The sequence below is a fragment of the Choloepus didactylus genome, chromosome 16, assembly GCF_015220235.1.
Source record: "Choloepus didactylus isolate mChoDid1 chromosome 16, mChoDid1.pri, whole genome shotgun sequence".
NCBI classification, from domain to species: domain Eukaryota; kingdom Metazoa; phylum Chordata; class Mammalia; order Pilosa; family Megalonychidae; genus Choloepus; species Choloepus didactylus.
The window spans coordinates 63,689,935-63,704,660 of NC_051322.1; the positions used below are offsets into that span (position 1 = coordinate 63,689,935).

General features: G+C 40.0%; 1 protein-coding gene across 10 annotated transcripts in view; it reads right to left on the reverse strand.

Moving 5' to 3' along the window:
* DLGAP1 (DLG associated protein 1) overlaps positions 1-14,726 on the reverse strand; it is a 945,880-nt gene that overhangs the window by 22,415 nt on the left and 908,739 nt on the right. For all 10 annotated transcript variants that reach the window (XM_037805638.1, XM_037805641.1, XM_037805640.1 and 7 more), the window contains one exon: positions 4,106-4,527. In XM_037805638.1, the coding sequence (XP_037661566.1) occupies positions 4,106-4,527 (422 nt within the window). The remainder of the gene's footprint in view (positions 1-4,105; positions 4,528-14,726) is intronic.

The window sequence follows — 14,726 nt, forward strand, 5'->3', positions numbered from 1 at the left end:
AAAGCAGCAAGGAGGCACCCCAATTCAGCCCAAGGGGGAGGCATTCCCCAAAGACTTCCAGAAGGTGTGGTCCATGCTGAGACTTGAAGACAGAGCAATGTTTTGTAGGCTAAATGGGCTTATATGAATAGATGCTACTAATCTGAATCAGTTTTGTCCACTTTTAAAGGCATGTATAAAGGGCATTTGCTCCAAACTTTGTGTTACAGTTTGATCTCAGTTATACAATTATATCTTTAAAAAATTAATAATTTGGACTTTTCACTAATTCACAGAGACCATTGACTTTCAAATTATATTCCTAGGAATCTTACAATGTTTTTGTTTTAGGGACCTTGGTCCAGGGGGAGGGAGAGGCTGAGCAGACCTGAGTCCTCATTTCCCCTATAGCCAAAAGAGCTTTCCTCTTCTCTGTGTTTTATTTAGTGTGTTTTGTGTAATTTTAACTAGAAAAGGCGATTCTGATGCTAAAATGTGTTTAAACTACAGAGGAGGACCAATTCCCAATGAAGATGATTCCATGGCATGTTTGTTATCTCTTACAGGTTGGATTGTGTCCCTAAATATGTGCTAAAGTCTTAACTGCCACAACCTCTGAATGTGACCTCATTTGGAAATAGGGCTGCTGCAGAAGGAATCAGCTAAGTTAAGGCGAGTCATGCTGGAGTAGGGTGGGCCCTTAATCTCATCTGACTGGTGTCCTCATGAGGGGAGAAGACACTCAGACGTGAGGGGAGGGGCCAGGTGACGACCGGAGGCAGAGACTGAAGTGCTGCGGCTACAAGCCCAGGGCTGTTGGCAAATGCCAGCTCCTAGAAGGGGCAAGGAGGGATTCTCCCTACAGGTTCCAGGGGCAGCAAGGCCCTGCAGACACCTTGACACCTGGACTTGCAGCCTCCAGAACTGAGAGATGACAAATTTCTGTTGTGTTAAGCCCACCACTTATGGTCCTTTGTTATGGTAGCCCCAGGAAACTAAGATGCCATCTAAGACTAATCTACTCAGTTGGGTGCTTTCTAGCAAAACATCAGAAAATACTCCCGTCTCGAATTAGCTTTGCCCTGTCTGCTACCAAGGCTCTCGCATCACATCCTATGCAGCAGCCTTAAATAACATAAAGTACAAAACAAAGAAGCAGTGGAAGGGAAATTCATCACTTCTCTGAAGAAAGAGTCCACAAGAAATATGGCTTATTGATGGTAGGCCAGTGGAAACTTCCTGTTCAAAGACAGCAAATTATTGTTCCTTAGAACAAGTCTTGTGATATATACATATATAGAGAGAACAATGCTGTTATAACAATGTATCTTCATGTGGAATAAGTTCTATTTATAAGTCATTCTATTTTTTTGGAATATGTTCTGTTCATATGTCCTATCTATAAGTCATTATATTAAGCAACATCTGAAGTAAAATTCTGGAAACAGCAAATGGTTGGGCAGCTCCTTGGTATTCATTATTTTGGGAATTTCCCAGGAGTTTACATTTCAAAATACAAATGTTTCTCTTTTATCCCAAACCCACAATGAGAACCTGTTTTTTTTTCTGACAATATTTTCACCTTTCAAATATATGTGGATGTATAAAAATACATATTTTTATAGTTCCTTTTAATCTCACGGAAGATTTTCCTAAATTCTCACAAAACGATTATCTTCATGCATCATTATAAAGCTGGGTTGAGAGAAGTGGAGTAGTCCCAGACTGGAAGGCCGATTAAAAGAAAATATCAGATGAGCAGCTTTCCTGGGTCCTACTGGAAGCCAGCTGGGAAGATAGAACTGGTCCCAAACTAACCTGCACTGAATTGTGGAAGATGGCTTGTCCTGCTGAGCTGCAGCAAAAGATGCATTGCTCCTTGGACACTGGCATTTTCCCTAGGAAAATCCAGTAAACTGTGGGAATGCCCACAAAGGGAAAGAAGAATACGAAGATGCAACTCCTAAGAGTTCTTTTTCACTGCCCCTTTTACCCCATCCCGCCACAGCTGCTCGGCAGTGCCCCATTTACCCATCGCCAAGGCAGAAAGCTCCTTCTGCTTGTAAATCAACACTCAGGTGGGTCTCCAATGGTACCAACAGTCGGTGGCAAACGTCAAGGAGATTTACTTTTCCGTGGCTAAGTTGTTTGTACTCAGAATTTGAAAGAGCCAAAGGAAATTTACAGAAACTCATTTATGAATTTTCTAACCTGCTCATTAAGGCAGCAGATAAGCTGCTCAGCCCTCTCATCAAGTTCAAACAGGAGAATAACCCCAGAGAAGAGCTGTGAGTGAGACAGTGAACATGAGGAAGTCCAGCCACCCGCTAACTGATATTTCCCAGACTTCGTTTTCATTGAGAAAAAAATCCTTCCTTTATGTGAAATCTCACTGCTCCTTATGACTAGTGTGGTCCATGTTAGTGAAGTCTATTTAACATGATTGACAGAAGACTTGAGATCTAGTAATTAAGAAATTATTGTTTTTTGTTAGGGATGAAAGTGCCTGGTGGTTATATAAAGAAAAGTGCTTATCAGTGTGAACTGCGTAGTGAAATGACACGATTTTTCTTTAAATCCAAGTGAAATTAACAACAATAGCTATGCAAAGATAAGGAATAAGACTGGCTAGCGGTACATGGGGTTCATCATAATAAACTCTTTACATTAGTCTATGTTTTAAAATGTTCATAATAAAAAGAGACATTGAAAAAATAGGTTTAAAAATCACATCATCTCTTTAGCCATTTATCTCTGTTTCTCTGTCCCTAAGGCACAGTAAGGCCGCCCCACAAAGCCCAAGGTTACAAGATAAGATGTTAACCTGTAACTTTTCTATAGCAGTTTTGGCCAAGGCTTACAGGCTGAGAACAATAAAATGGGTTTCATTTATCTGCACATTCAAATGGGAGAAAGTAGTCCTTCACTGCAGATATGCTAAGACTGTAACACCCCTTTTGCTAGCGTGGGTCACAGCCTACATCCAGGCTATTTAGGATTCATCAAAAGAGAGATTAAAAAAAAAAAAAAAAATCACATCCTGATAATACTCTCCTAGGTGGCACCAACTCAAAAATGAAGGCTGCTTAATGGCTACTGCTGCATTTGTTTGATCCCAAAATATCATCAATTAAAAGAGCCACTGTTAATTTAATAATAGCTTCTTAGAGGGGGAAAAATATGCAACATTAAGACACATACCAGCTGAAGAAAAAGCCAGGGTAGTGAATATTGCTATGGTAGCACAATATCATGAATGCAATTAAATGCAATTGAAATGTACATTGGAAAATGATTAAAATGGGAAATTCTGAGTTGCACATACGTTACTACAATAAAAAGTTTTTAAAAATAGACTGATTACAAACTATATGCTGATTTCAGAATTGTCAAACATATGTAAAATGTGTCTCAGAATTGAGGTAATCTAGTAATTTTTCTTGGTTTATTGTCAATTAGGAATTGTTCTTGTTAAGAGGCCAGGTTTGAAAGTGATGGTGTGCAAGGCTTCCAGAAGATCATTCACTTTAACCAGTGACACTGGAATTTGGGTTAATTGTTTTAGCACCGGAAGGTTTGTGTTCCCAAAACCTAAACGAGAAAGTGCATGTTCAACAGGCTGAGGCATGTTTAATGAGCACGGGGTTCTACCAGTTTGTACCTTACCAGCCTTGTTTTAATTCTGCATGTCAAGGAGCATAATACAATGGTAAAGGCCATGAACACCCAACACACGAGTATCTGAGCATCTTGAAACAAGTTAGAATTATTTTTAATCCCCTGAGAATCAGCAACATTTCAGGAACATCTTGGGAAGAGGAATCATGCTGGAAAAATGTGACCACCTCCCAGTGGAGCTTTGCATTTTTCAAAGTAGAAAAGGAATGGACAGGAGTAGAGCTAAGGAAGGTGGTTCGTCTGCCCAGTGGCTTTCTGCTTATTGCACAGTGCAGGAGCAACTGGACCCTCCGCTGGGACTTGTCCAGCTCCTCTGCAGGTTGGGGTCGGGGCGTGAGATGGCTATCCAAGCATACTTGGCAGGGAGGAAAACAACAAAGTTAAAACCGCGAAGTGCCCCCAAGCCCAAGCAGAAGAAACCAATGTCTGTGGTGGCGCCATGACTTACTGTCTTCGGGCAGGCTGTTTTCCCGTTCCTCTCTCTCCATCTGTTGACACCAGCCTTCCATGCGGTCTCGCTCTGCCTGAAGGAGCTTCAGAAACCAGTGGCCGTCTCGGTGACACACTGACCTTTGTACGGCCTCCAGAGGGTCTTCAGTGATAGAGTCAATCCAGGGGTCGGGGGGAGGCAGGATAGAGGGGTCAAAATCTGTGTCAAAGTCGTCGTCCACTGCACAGGCGTGGTAATGGTTTCCTGAGCCCTGGATGCTCACGGTGGAGGTGCTGGCATCCCGGGAAAATTGTCTGGCCATTGGGCTGGGGCATGAATTGTCCTCTAGAGATTCCATGGAATTTTCCAGATTATCATGGAAGTCCAGGTCGGCCTGTACTGCTGTTGTCACACTGTTGGATCGAGCGAACCTGCGGAAGCTTGGGAGAGCAGAGAAAGGGCGTTTAGTTCAAGGACATTTCTTAGAGTGAGACTGCATTCCACTTTTCTGTGTGGTTGTGACAATAAGAGGTCTCATCTCCTCCCTTGGTTGGAGGTAGGCCCTGGACGCAACATCTGCTGATTGCCACAGCCCTAATATAAAAAATACAAATCTCCCGTCTTCATTCAGTATGGGATATTAAAGCGTATCTTCAGAAACGTTAGAAGTGGAACAAAGTGTACAGCTGTCACATCTCCCATGTCCAACTTTCCCCCAAGTCTGGGTGGCTTGAATCCTAAAATCCTGAAACAGGTAAGGAACTAATCAAATTATATCTCAGACGGTGTAAATTGCTTAGAAATGGGGAAGAAAACGTAATCCAACCAGGGCTAAGACTATGATGAATCCTTCATAACCCCATTTTCCCGGAGGCAGCTCTTACCAAGTAAGACTTCCTGAAAGCAAACTAAAATTTCAGTAGGTTCCTCTTAAAATTGAACTCCTCTCCCAGGTAGGGATTCACTCATCTCTTGGTCATACGGATCATGATGATTGCCAGCTGATTTGGTACAAAACCTTTGGGACCACAATCAGCTCACAGACCTAGAGTTCTAGACTACTGCACAGCGTGCACCTCTACTTTTGCTTCCCACAGTCCTTCTACCAAGGTGATAGAGGACAACATGTGCACAGATTCCATCGGAGCATTTTGCATGGATATGGATGAGATCAGTGTGCCTCAATCATATTTCCTTAGACACCTCAGGCTGACCCTACAATGAAGGTGAGGATGTATGGGAGGTGGAAGAGGTGGGGGAAGAAGAGAGGCAAGGGAAAGTATGGCCTGAGGAGATTAAACATAACAGCACGAAAGTGTCACCTGTTCGTAGAGCAGGCAGACACATGACTGAGAAAGTACGTTCACCGAAGGCAGCACCGTGCGTTCACTACCCCCCTCTGTGTTGTTTGCAGAGCTGGACACATTGGCAGGCACCCATAACTCACCAGGAAGCTGAAATAACAGCAGCAGCCTTCTACCTGCCACAGCACAGAGTTTTTTCCCCTTATGACTGTCCTTAGAAGCTGCATTTTAAAACAGGTAAACCAGAATTCCTCACTGGAGCAAGAAGTTTGTAGGGGAGAAAGGGGCAGATGCTTACACATTTCTTTTGCCTTAACTGGTGGCTGGAGGCATTGTGGAAGGTCATTTTTTTGTTTCCTTTCTGGTCTGTTCGTCTTCTTACTGTCTTCTCCTCAGGATCTCACACAGCACATCCTGAGAAAACCTCAGTGTCCTCTCCCCTTCTCCTCTTTTCTCTGTCCATCTATGTCCTATTCACCTACCCTCCCATCTGTCCATCCACCCACCCATCCAGACAGCCATACTTTCACCCACTCAGCCATCCAGATCTAGCTCACATTCTGCCTATCCAATGGAACTATTCCCAACCCCACAGCAAAATAATCTTCCCCTCCTTTAAATGCTTAGGGTCCATATTTACCTGCCAAGGGGATGACTACATTTTCCTTAACAGGCTCGTAATTATGCCATTTTAACATGGTTCATTTTCCAGTTGATTTTCAATTAAAATTTCATATTCAATAGTGCCAAACCTTAAAAGATAGTGCACTAAACAATGCCCATACAACAGTTAATATACCAGATCATATGTTTGTTAAAAACTACCCTAGACTACCCTATTCAAGTTAATTAAACCTAACATTCTGGCCTATCAAAAATAAAAAATGGCTAGGACCAAACAGGCACTGCTACACAGTGGAAAGACTGGAAGCGACAAAAAGGAGAGAGTACAATCATCTCATTAAATCCATTTTTTTTTTTCCTTCAGAGGACAGATGTCAAGGAAAAAGTGGTTGCAGTATTGATGTGTTTCAATTTTAGAATGGTCAAAATGATCAAATATGTTGTAGACCAGCCAAAGCTGACCTCTCTCACCAATTGCTGCTTTCAAGAAATCTCTTTCATCTAAGGTGTTATATGGGGTTGCTTTCGTAAGTTCTTTAACTGTCAAATGGGCTTTGAAAAATAAAATTCATATAGTGTGAAAGTCTGAATGCAATGTTACAGGCCTCTTGTCCTAGCAACGAAAGGAAGAACGATTTTGCTAATGTGGTTCTTAAGACAACCACTCATTCCTTGGCTACTGTAGGCTTTTTCTGCATTCTTTCTGTTCATCTCTCCAATGTGAAATGTCATCTCCTGAAGCTGAGCTTTCTCTCCAGCTGCGTATGTGTGAACTGGGTGACTCGCCTGGCAACAGTTGACATTCTGGCTGTTCTACTAACATGAAATCCCAGCTATGAAAACACTGAGCTTCACTTTCCAAGACTATGTACTGCCAGAGGCATTACATTTCAAAATGAAAGGAGTACTGGTCTCTTACTGTTTTCAATCGGAGCAATCTTGCCAAAGACAGATCTGTTCCACATATAAAACAGAATGACCCACTTTCTCTGTGCCCGTTTTTATCTACACAAAGCCGTCCTTCCAGCATTCCTGATGGACGGCTCCTGGCTAGGGACCCTGTAAAAGTATCCATCTTCTTAAGAGAAATTACTTGGCAGTAGATTAATAGAAGTTTGCAGGTTAGTCACCCAGAAAGAAACAAAAGTTAAGTAAAATTAAAAAGGTTTGGGATTAAAAGCGGTGCCTTTGAACTCAGGCAGGCCTGTCCAAGCTGCACTGTTTCTATCAATTAAGTTCCTTAAGCAATTCCTTTCTTCCACCCGGAGCTTTCAAAGAATGTTCTGCTCTACAAAACGTGTTATCTTTCATGTGAAAAGTTCCTTTCTAGGTGAAGGGGGAAATCAAATAATTATTGCTGCTTTTAAAAACTGATAGGAACGTGGAAGGGATTGCTGGATTAACTTCTGTATTTTTAAAAAATATCAACCAATTGCAGGTTGCTGGGATAAAACCTTGAAGCTGGACCTTGTGGCTTGCTGTTTCCGAAGCTACAGTTTCTAGTCTTGAAGCGCCATCAGGACTTTATACCCTGCAGGTACAATGTGTAATAATTACAACTTCTGAAAAGCACCAGCCAGTCTTCTGACCCAAGGAGCAGAAAACCATGAAACGAAAGACTGGATCAACCAGTATGGAACATAATACCCTGTCTGTTCTAAACAGCAAGAGTGAAGTCACTTGTTAGCATTCCCCTCTGCTTTGCTCTGTGTTGTTTCCATGAAGCAAGTTTACATTTTTAATTAGGAGATTTTCTATCCACCCCACTTCCCACTTTTCTGTACAGCAGATTACAAATCAACACATAGGCGGTAAACTGCAGAGGTCCGATTCCATCCTTCTTGTCACCTTTGAGACTTCCAGCTCTGAGCTTGTATATGTAAATGATAATGCCACCATTAACAAAATAAGCCTTGGACAAAAACTCTGCACAGTGAGCACCTACCTTTACAACATGCATTCTTTTGACCTGCAAGGCGTTGGAACCTACGTGGGACTCAAGTCATAACTTATTTCAGGAAGCCTAACTCAGTTATCCCATTACAGAATGCTCTGATCTCTGGTCATCTTCTTTATCCCTCTCATTCACAGAATGGTTACTTTTCAGGGCTAAATCCAGTTTCAAAGGGAGAAAGATTACTCCTATGCCGTTCTTTCTTTCCTTGCAGAAGCCTTTAGACATTTTCCACTGAGCTTCTGTCAAGTATATATGTGGGATCTGAGAATGCTACCCTTCAAATGTGCAACCATCTTGATATTTCGTGAAATGGCACCCTTTAACTGATGTAAAATCCAAGATGTCTCACTATGTCAAAGAAAGGTTGGGTCAAAAGAAAGGCATGGGAGTGGGGGTGGGGGGTGGGGAGGGGAGGTTGCAATCAAGAATGAAAACTTCCTCAAAAAGAGATTTGCTCTTTGTTGCCAGATCAGCTTCCAAATTAGAATGGTGCACGGAGGAACAGATACTCAAGGAAACCTTGTTCAAAAATTCACTTGGAGAACTCGCCTGCTCCCTGTTTGCATTTGGTTGGTGTTCTCCCATCAACAGATTTTAAAACTCTCAAAACAAGCATAACTGGTTATTTTAAATCCTCCCTGTTCATCATTCTTTGGCCCAGACACCTCTTTAAGCAAAGGAAAATAGAATAGATTTTCTACATAAAGGTTCTCTCCATTCCAAATAATTGTAATGTGTGTGTCAGATAAAAGAAATTGGGCTTCTGCTAAGGGAAGGTGGTGAGGGTAGCACAACATTGTAAATGTGACTGATCACACTGAATGGGAGGATTGGGAGGGGTTGAGATGGGAAAATTTATGTTATATATACGTTCCCACAATTAAAGAAATAGAAAAAGAGCAACCAAAGAGACAACAATTAAATGCAACACATGATCCTGGAATGGATCTAATAATGGAGGAGAAAAGGCCCAAAAGGACATTGGTCATTGACACATATGAAAAAGTTGGAATATAGACTGAAAGCTTTACATTACTGTTTAAGTTCTTGAACTTGATAACTGTACTTAAGGTGGTTACTTAAGTGAATATTCTCGTCCTAGGAAATGTACATGGAAGTATTATATGTTCAAGGAGCATGATGTATACAATCCACTCTCAAATATTTATCAATTAGATAAGTAGATAGATGGATAGAAAGATGGATAGATAGGATGATACAGCAAATGAGGCAAAATGTTAAAGTTGCTGGATCTGGATTTTGGGGCTGGCGGATGTTGGGTTTGTATGTTTTTTTTTTTTTTTTTCAACTGTCCTGTAAGTTTTTAATTATCTCAAAATAAAAAGTTTAAGGGGAAAAAAGAGACAGTAGGCTTGTGTTATCTGACAGCTTCTGGTTATCAGCTGGGCAGACGCCGATATCCTTGATGGGCTGTCACTTTAGGGCCCTTGTGTAGGGGTCTCAACAAAACATCCTTGAGCTGAGTGTGCCCCAGAAGGAGCCGCTTTACTTCAGCAACTGGAGTTTTAGGTCATTCCTTGGCTACTAAGCTGAGGTAATTAACCAAGGCATGAGAAGTCTCACTGGCAATTATTTTTTGAGTCTAATTTTTGGTCTAATTGAGGCCACTAATTTCTAGGCTTGTGAGTCAGTGGTCTTTTTGCTTTCTGCAAACTAAATTATCTTGAAAACCAAACTGTGTAAACAGGAAAGAAATAAGGGAGGGAGGGAGGGGAAGAAAGAGGGAGGAAAAACAAAAAAAAAGAAAGGGAGGAAGGAAAGAAAGAAAGAAACAAAGGAGAGTAGGCAGGTAGGCAGTTGGAGACACATCCAGAAATTATGCCAAGTTTCAGGCTTTTGAAATTCGATATGCATGAACGCCACACCTTCAAAACTCAGTTGAATGGTAAGGAACTATTTGGTCATGGAATTAGCTTGGCAAAGAAAAGAGAATATTTGCCAAATATAATATCAAGGGAGGATGCTAGGCTATGCAGTACTCCAAGGAGACTGAGGAGTAAGGAGGGATCCAAAGCTTCTGGGTTGGCAAAGAAAGGATATTTTTGACTGCCAAAGGCCCCTCCATGTCTGTGGTCCCTGAACAGGGTGTCAGAAGATGCTTCCCTGATTTGGGCTTTTTGTTTTAACATCCTGCTTAGCTGAAAAGGCACAAATCCCTACAAGCCCAAATGTTTACACACTTAGGTCACTTATGATCTAAAGAGATCTTTTATAGTACTTGAAAATTGTACTAAAAGAGAACACAATGCTTTTTTATTCCACTCGCTCGTTCCACCGATTTATGAAGCCATGAGCTTTAATATGTGAAGGAAGGAAGATTCTAAAAACTATAAAGTACAATATTCCTAGTCACTGATATGGGAAGCAGCTCCCATAATAGATCAGTGGTGCTTTCCTTTGACCTCTATGACAGTCTGTGCATTTGCCGATCTGCAGGAATGGCAGATGTCAATCACAAGCACATTTTGATGCTAGCATTTTCCCCCTTAGATTTTAGTGTGTCCAGGAGATCTGAAAACTATTGCTTAATGTAAATGGTTATTCTAGGAGAGAAGGAGGTGGCTCCACCAACTGGAGATAAGAAAGACCAGAGGATTTCATGCATATCATCAAAATATCCACCTGCTTCCATTCCCATCCCATGAACATAAGTGAAAGGATCTGGCTTTCCTTTTGCATCCACATACCTCCTAATGCTCAAATCCTCCTGCTCTAGATGTTCATTGTTAATTTTACCTGTTAACATAGGAATGGTGAGGCAGTGGTGCAGGAGTTGATGGGGGAAAGAAAAGAGGTCACAAAGTAGTTTGCAACGCATTTATTCTTGGAAAGCATTTCTCCTCTAATTCCCTGGATGCTGAAAGAAAATAGCAGCAAAACAGACTCCCATTTGGATGGTTTCTTGATAAAAATCTTGGACAACTAACAAGTAGTTTACAAATACACAGATGGAAATATAAAACATATACACATCAGAAAATGAAAATTATTCTGGAGCTCTCTTTCCAGAAAATTGCTGTGAGGCCAGTAGCTTCTCTCTATACCGCCACTAAAGACAGATTTTTCAACAATGTCAATAAATAATCAAGTATACTTTCTCGAAGCTTCTACCTCCCCTTAACATGCTCAGTTGTGATGACTGAAGAAGACTGCTTTATAAATCATACCAAAATTCATCATAAATATCTTTCTAATCTTATGAAAGTTAGCTGAGTCAGGATGGGGGCAGGAGACCAGAGACAGCAGTCTCTCTTGTTTCTGGCTCATTTCCCCCTGAAATAGAGATTATGGCAGCAATACAGCAACCTGGGAAATACGGCAATAAGCAGAAAGGCAAGACCCAGGAGCATGGGCTTAGACGTCACATAAATCACCATTTACACTTAATGCCACTCTACAATTGAGGAGTCACTCTAGGAGGGTGAACCAGAGAATTTACATCTAAAAAGAGGTCATGGAACTGCATGGTATGTGAATGTATCTCAATAAAACTGATTAAAAAAAAAAAAGAGGTCATTGAAATTCACTGCATATTTTAGAGAAAGAAACGTAAAGTTACTTTCAACCTGGATTTCTTGACTGGAATGCACTTTTTCCCCGCAGCTCCAGTAATTTCCAATATATTCCATGGCCTTTCAAGCCAAAGAATAGTGCTAAACAAGAGGGCTTGCCTCACTTATAGGCTAAATATAACTAATATGGACAACTGCTTCTGGCCGAGATGGAGTAAGAAAAAATCAGATTTAATTTTCTGCCTGAAACAACCAAAAAAACTGACAGAATATAAAAAGTTGGAAACAACTTTTTCAAGACAGTGGACAGTGATCGCTGAGGTATGGGAAAGATGTGGCCTACGACTGTCCCTGCCTACTGACTGGAGTTTTGAGGCCATGGCACAGGCCAGCCTGACTTGATGAGACGTAGCTGGGAGCCTGAGGAGGGCAAGGAGCTAGAGTTTGCAAAGCAGAGGACAGCAGGGTAGAGAACTGCCACAGAGAAATCTGGAGATGTGCACAGGGTTCCTGTAAAGTACTCACCTAAGTACTGTTCAGCGCATGTGGTGAGAAACCAACCCAAGGATGGGTAAGAACCACCTGAAATGACCAGAGGAAACAATTCCTGGTGTTCACACAGTGCTGGGGATATTCTGAGTTCCCACCAGCCAATGTGAAAAGCCAGACATTTCATGGTAGATTGCTCAAAAGGTTTCTGCCCAAGCAGTGGGGCCAAATTAGCCCTATACTAAAGACCACTCTGGTCTTGCCTAACAGAACTTAAAAGCAAGATCCAAAGCTATTAAAGTCTTTCCAAGTAACTTATCTGTGTTCCAAACAAAGCTCAAGAATATTTAGTGGAATAAAAAAATATCCTGCACCTAACAAGGTAAAATTTACAATGTCTAGCATCCAATCAATACCAGGCATAAAAAATGCAGGAAATTATAGCCAATAATGAGGGAAAAAATCAATCAATAGAAACTCAGGGATAACACAGATCACAGAACTAGAAGACATGGACATTAAAACAGTTATTAATACTGTATTCCATCTGTTTGAGGAGCTAGACTGAGCTTCTTAGCACACTCTAGACTGAGCATGTTAAGGAAGAGACATAAAAGATATAAAAAGACCCAAAAAGAACTTCTAGAGATGAAAATGACAACTGCAGAGAATGGAATCTCTGCAGCTGAAATGATGAAATAGATGAAATTGGCCAGGTTAGTTATTGAACTATTAGGTTAGTTATTGAACTATTTCATCTATCAAATAGATGAAATAGATGAAAACTGCAGAGAATGGGATCAAAAGCAGAGAATGGGATCAAAAGCAGAGAAAGGGATCATTGCAGAGGGAAAGATCAATAAACTTGCATACATAGCAACAGAACTATCCAAATGCAAGAGAGAGGAAAAAGACTGAATAAAATGAACATAACATCAGTGAACTCTGTGGCAACTTCAATAATGTTTTTGGAGTCCCCAAAGAGAGGAGGCAGAAACAATATTTGAAGAAACAACAGCCTAAAGAATTCCAAATTCGATGGAAATTATAAACCAAAAGATGCAAGAATCTCAACAACTCCCAGCATGAGAAATGTAAAGAAACTACAACAAGGCACATATTAGTCAAACTGCTTAATACAAGTGATAAAGAGGAAAGTTTTAAAAGCAGCCAAGGAATAAAAGAATATTGATAATTAAAGAAGATTAAAGATAATAAATACAGCAGCTCTCCACTGAAAACAATGCAAGTCAGCAGACAGTGGAGCAATAAATTCAGAGTACTGAAAGCAAAAACTGTTAATCCGGAGTACTATATGCCACAAAAATATCTTTTAAAAATGAAGACAATGGTAGTGATAAATGCACAACTATGTGATGATACTATGAACCATTGATTGTGTACTTTGGGTGGAGTGTATGCTGTGTGAATATACCTCAATAAAATTGCATTTAAAAAATGAAGACAAAATAATGACTTTTTCAGATATAAAAATGTTTAAAGAATTCATCCCTGGTAGATGTGCACTAGTAGAAAGGTTAACAGTCCTTCAAGGAGAAGGAAAATTGTGCTAGATGGAAATTTGGATCTAAAACAAAGGAATGAATAACCCTGGAAATTGTAACTTCATTGATAAATAGAAGACTTTTTCTCATTATTTAAATCTCTTTAAAGGCTGGAACAAAAATAATAATATATTGTAAGATCTATAGCACATGTAGAATTAAAATGTTTGATAACAATAGCCCAAAGGCTGGGAGTACAGAAATGGAAGCATGCTATTTTAAGGGTTTTATACTACATGTGAAGTGATAATTTCACTTGAAGGTAGAGGGTATGATAAGAAGTGAAAGATATTTGCTAGAATCTCTATAGCAACTACTAAAAACTATAATGAAAGTTATAGCTAATAAGCCAACAAAGGAAATAAAATGGAATCATAAAAAGATAATCAATTAATCCAAAAGAAGGCAGGAAAAGATGAAAAATAGAACAAAGAAGAGTAACAAATAAAAAAATACATAGCAAAATGGCAGATTTAAACCCAGGCATATCAGGAGTCACATTAAATGTAAATGGTCTAACATTTCAATTAAAAGGCAGAGTAGCAATTTTGGAATTAAAAGCAAGATCCAACTATACAGCTGCTTATATGAAAACCACTTTAAATATAAAGGCACAAATAGTTTAAAAGTAAAACAATGTAAAGATACATCATAATTACACCAATGAAAAGAAAACTGGAATGACTGTATTATTAGACAAAGGTAATTTTTAGAACAAAGAATATTATCAGGGAGAGAGAGGGATATTTTAATGATAAAGGGGTCAGTTCATCCAGAGGTCTAACAGTTCCTAAACATTTATGCATTTAATAAGGGAGTTTCAAAATACATGAAGCAAAAGCTGACAAAACTACATAGAGAAATAGACAAGTTCACAATTACAGTCAGATTTCAACATTGTTTTCTCAATAACTGATGGATGGAACATGTACACAGAAAACCAGAAAGAATTTTGAAGGATTCAATAACTAACCTGGCCAAATGGACATTTATAAAACACTCCACTCAAAAACAGGAAAACATACGTCTTTCTCAAGTGCACACAGAACACTGTAAAGCATTTATCAAGATAGACCATATTTTAGACCATAAAACAAATCTCGACACATTTTAAAGGAGTCAAGACATAAAGTATGTTGTGTTACCATAATGAAATTAAATTGACAT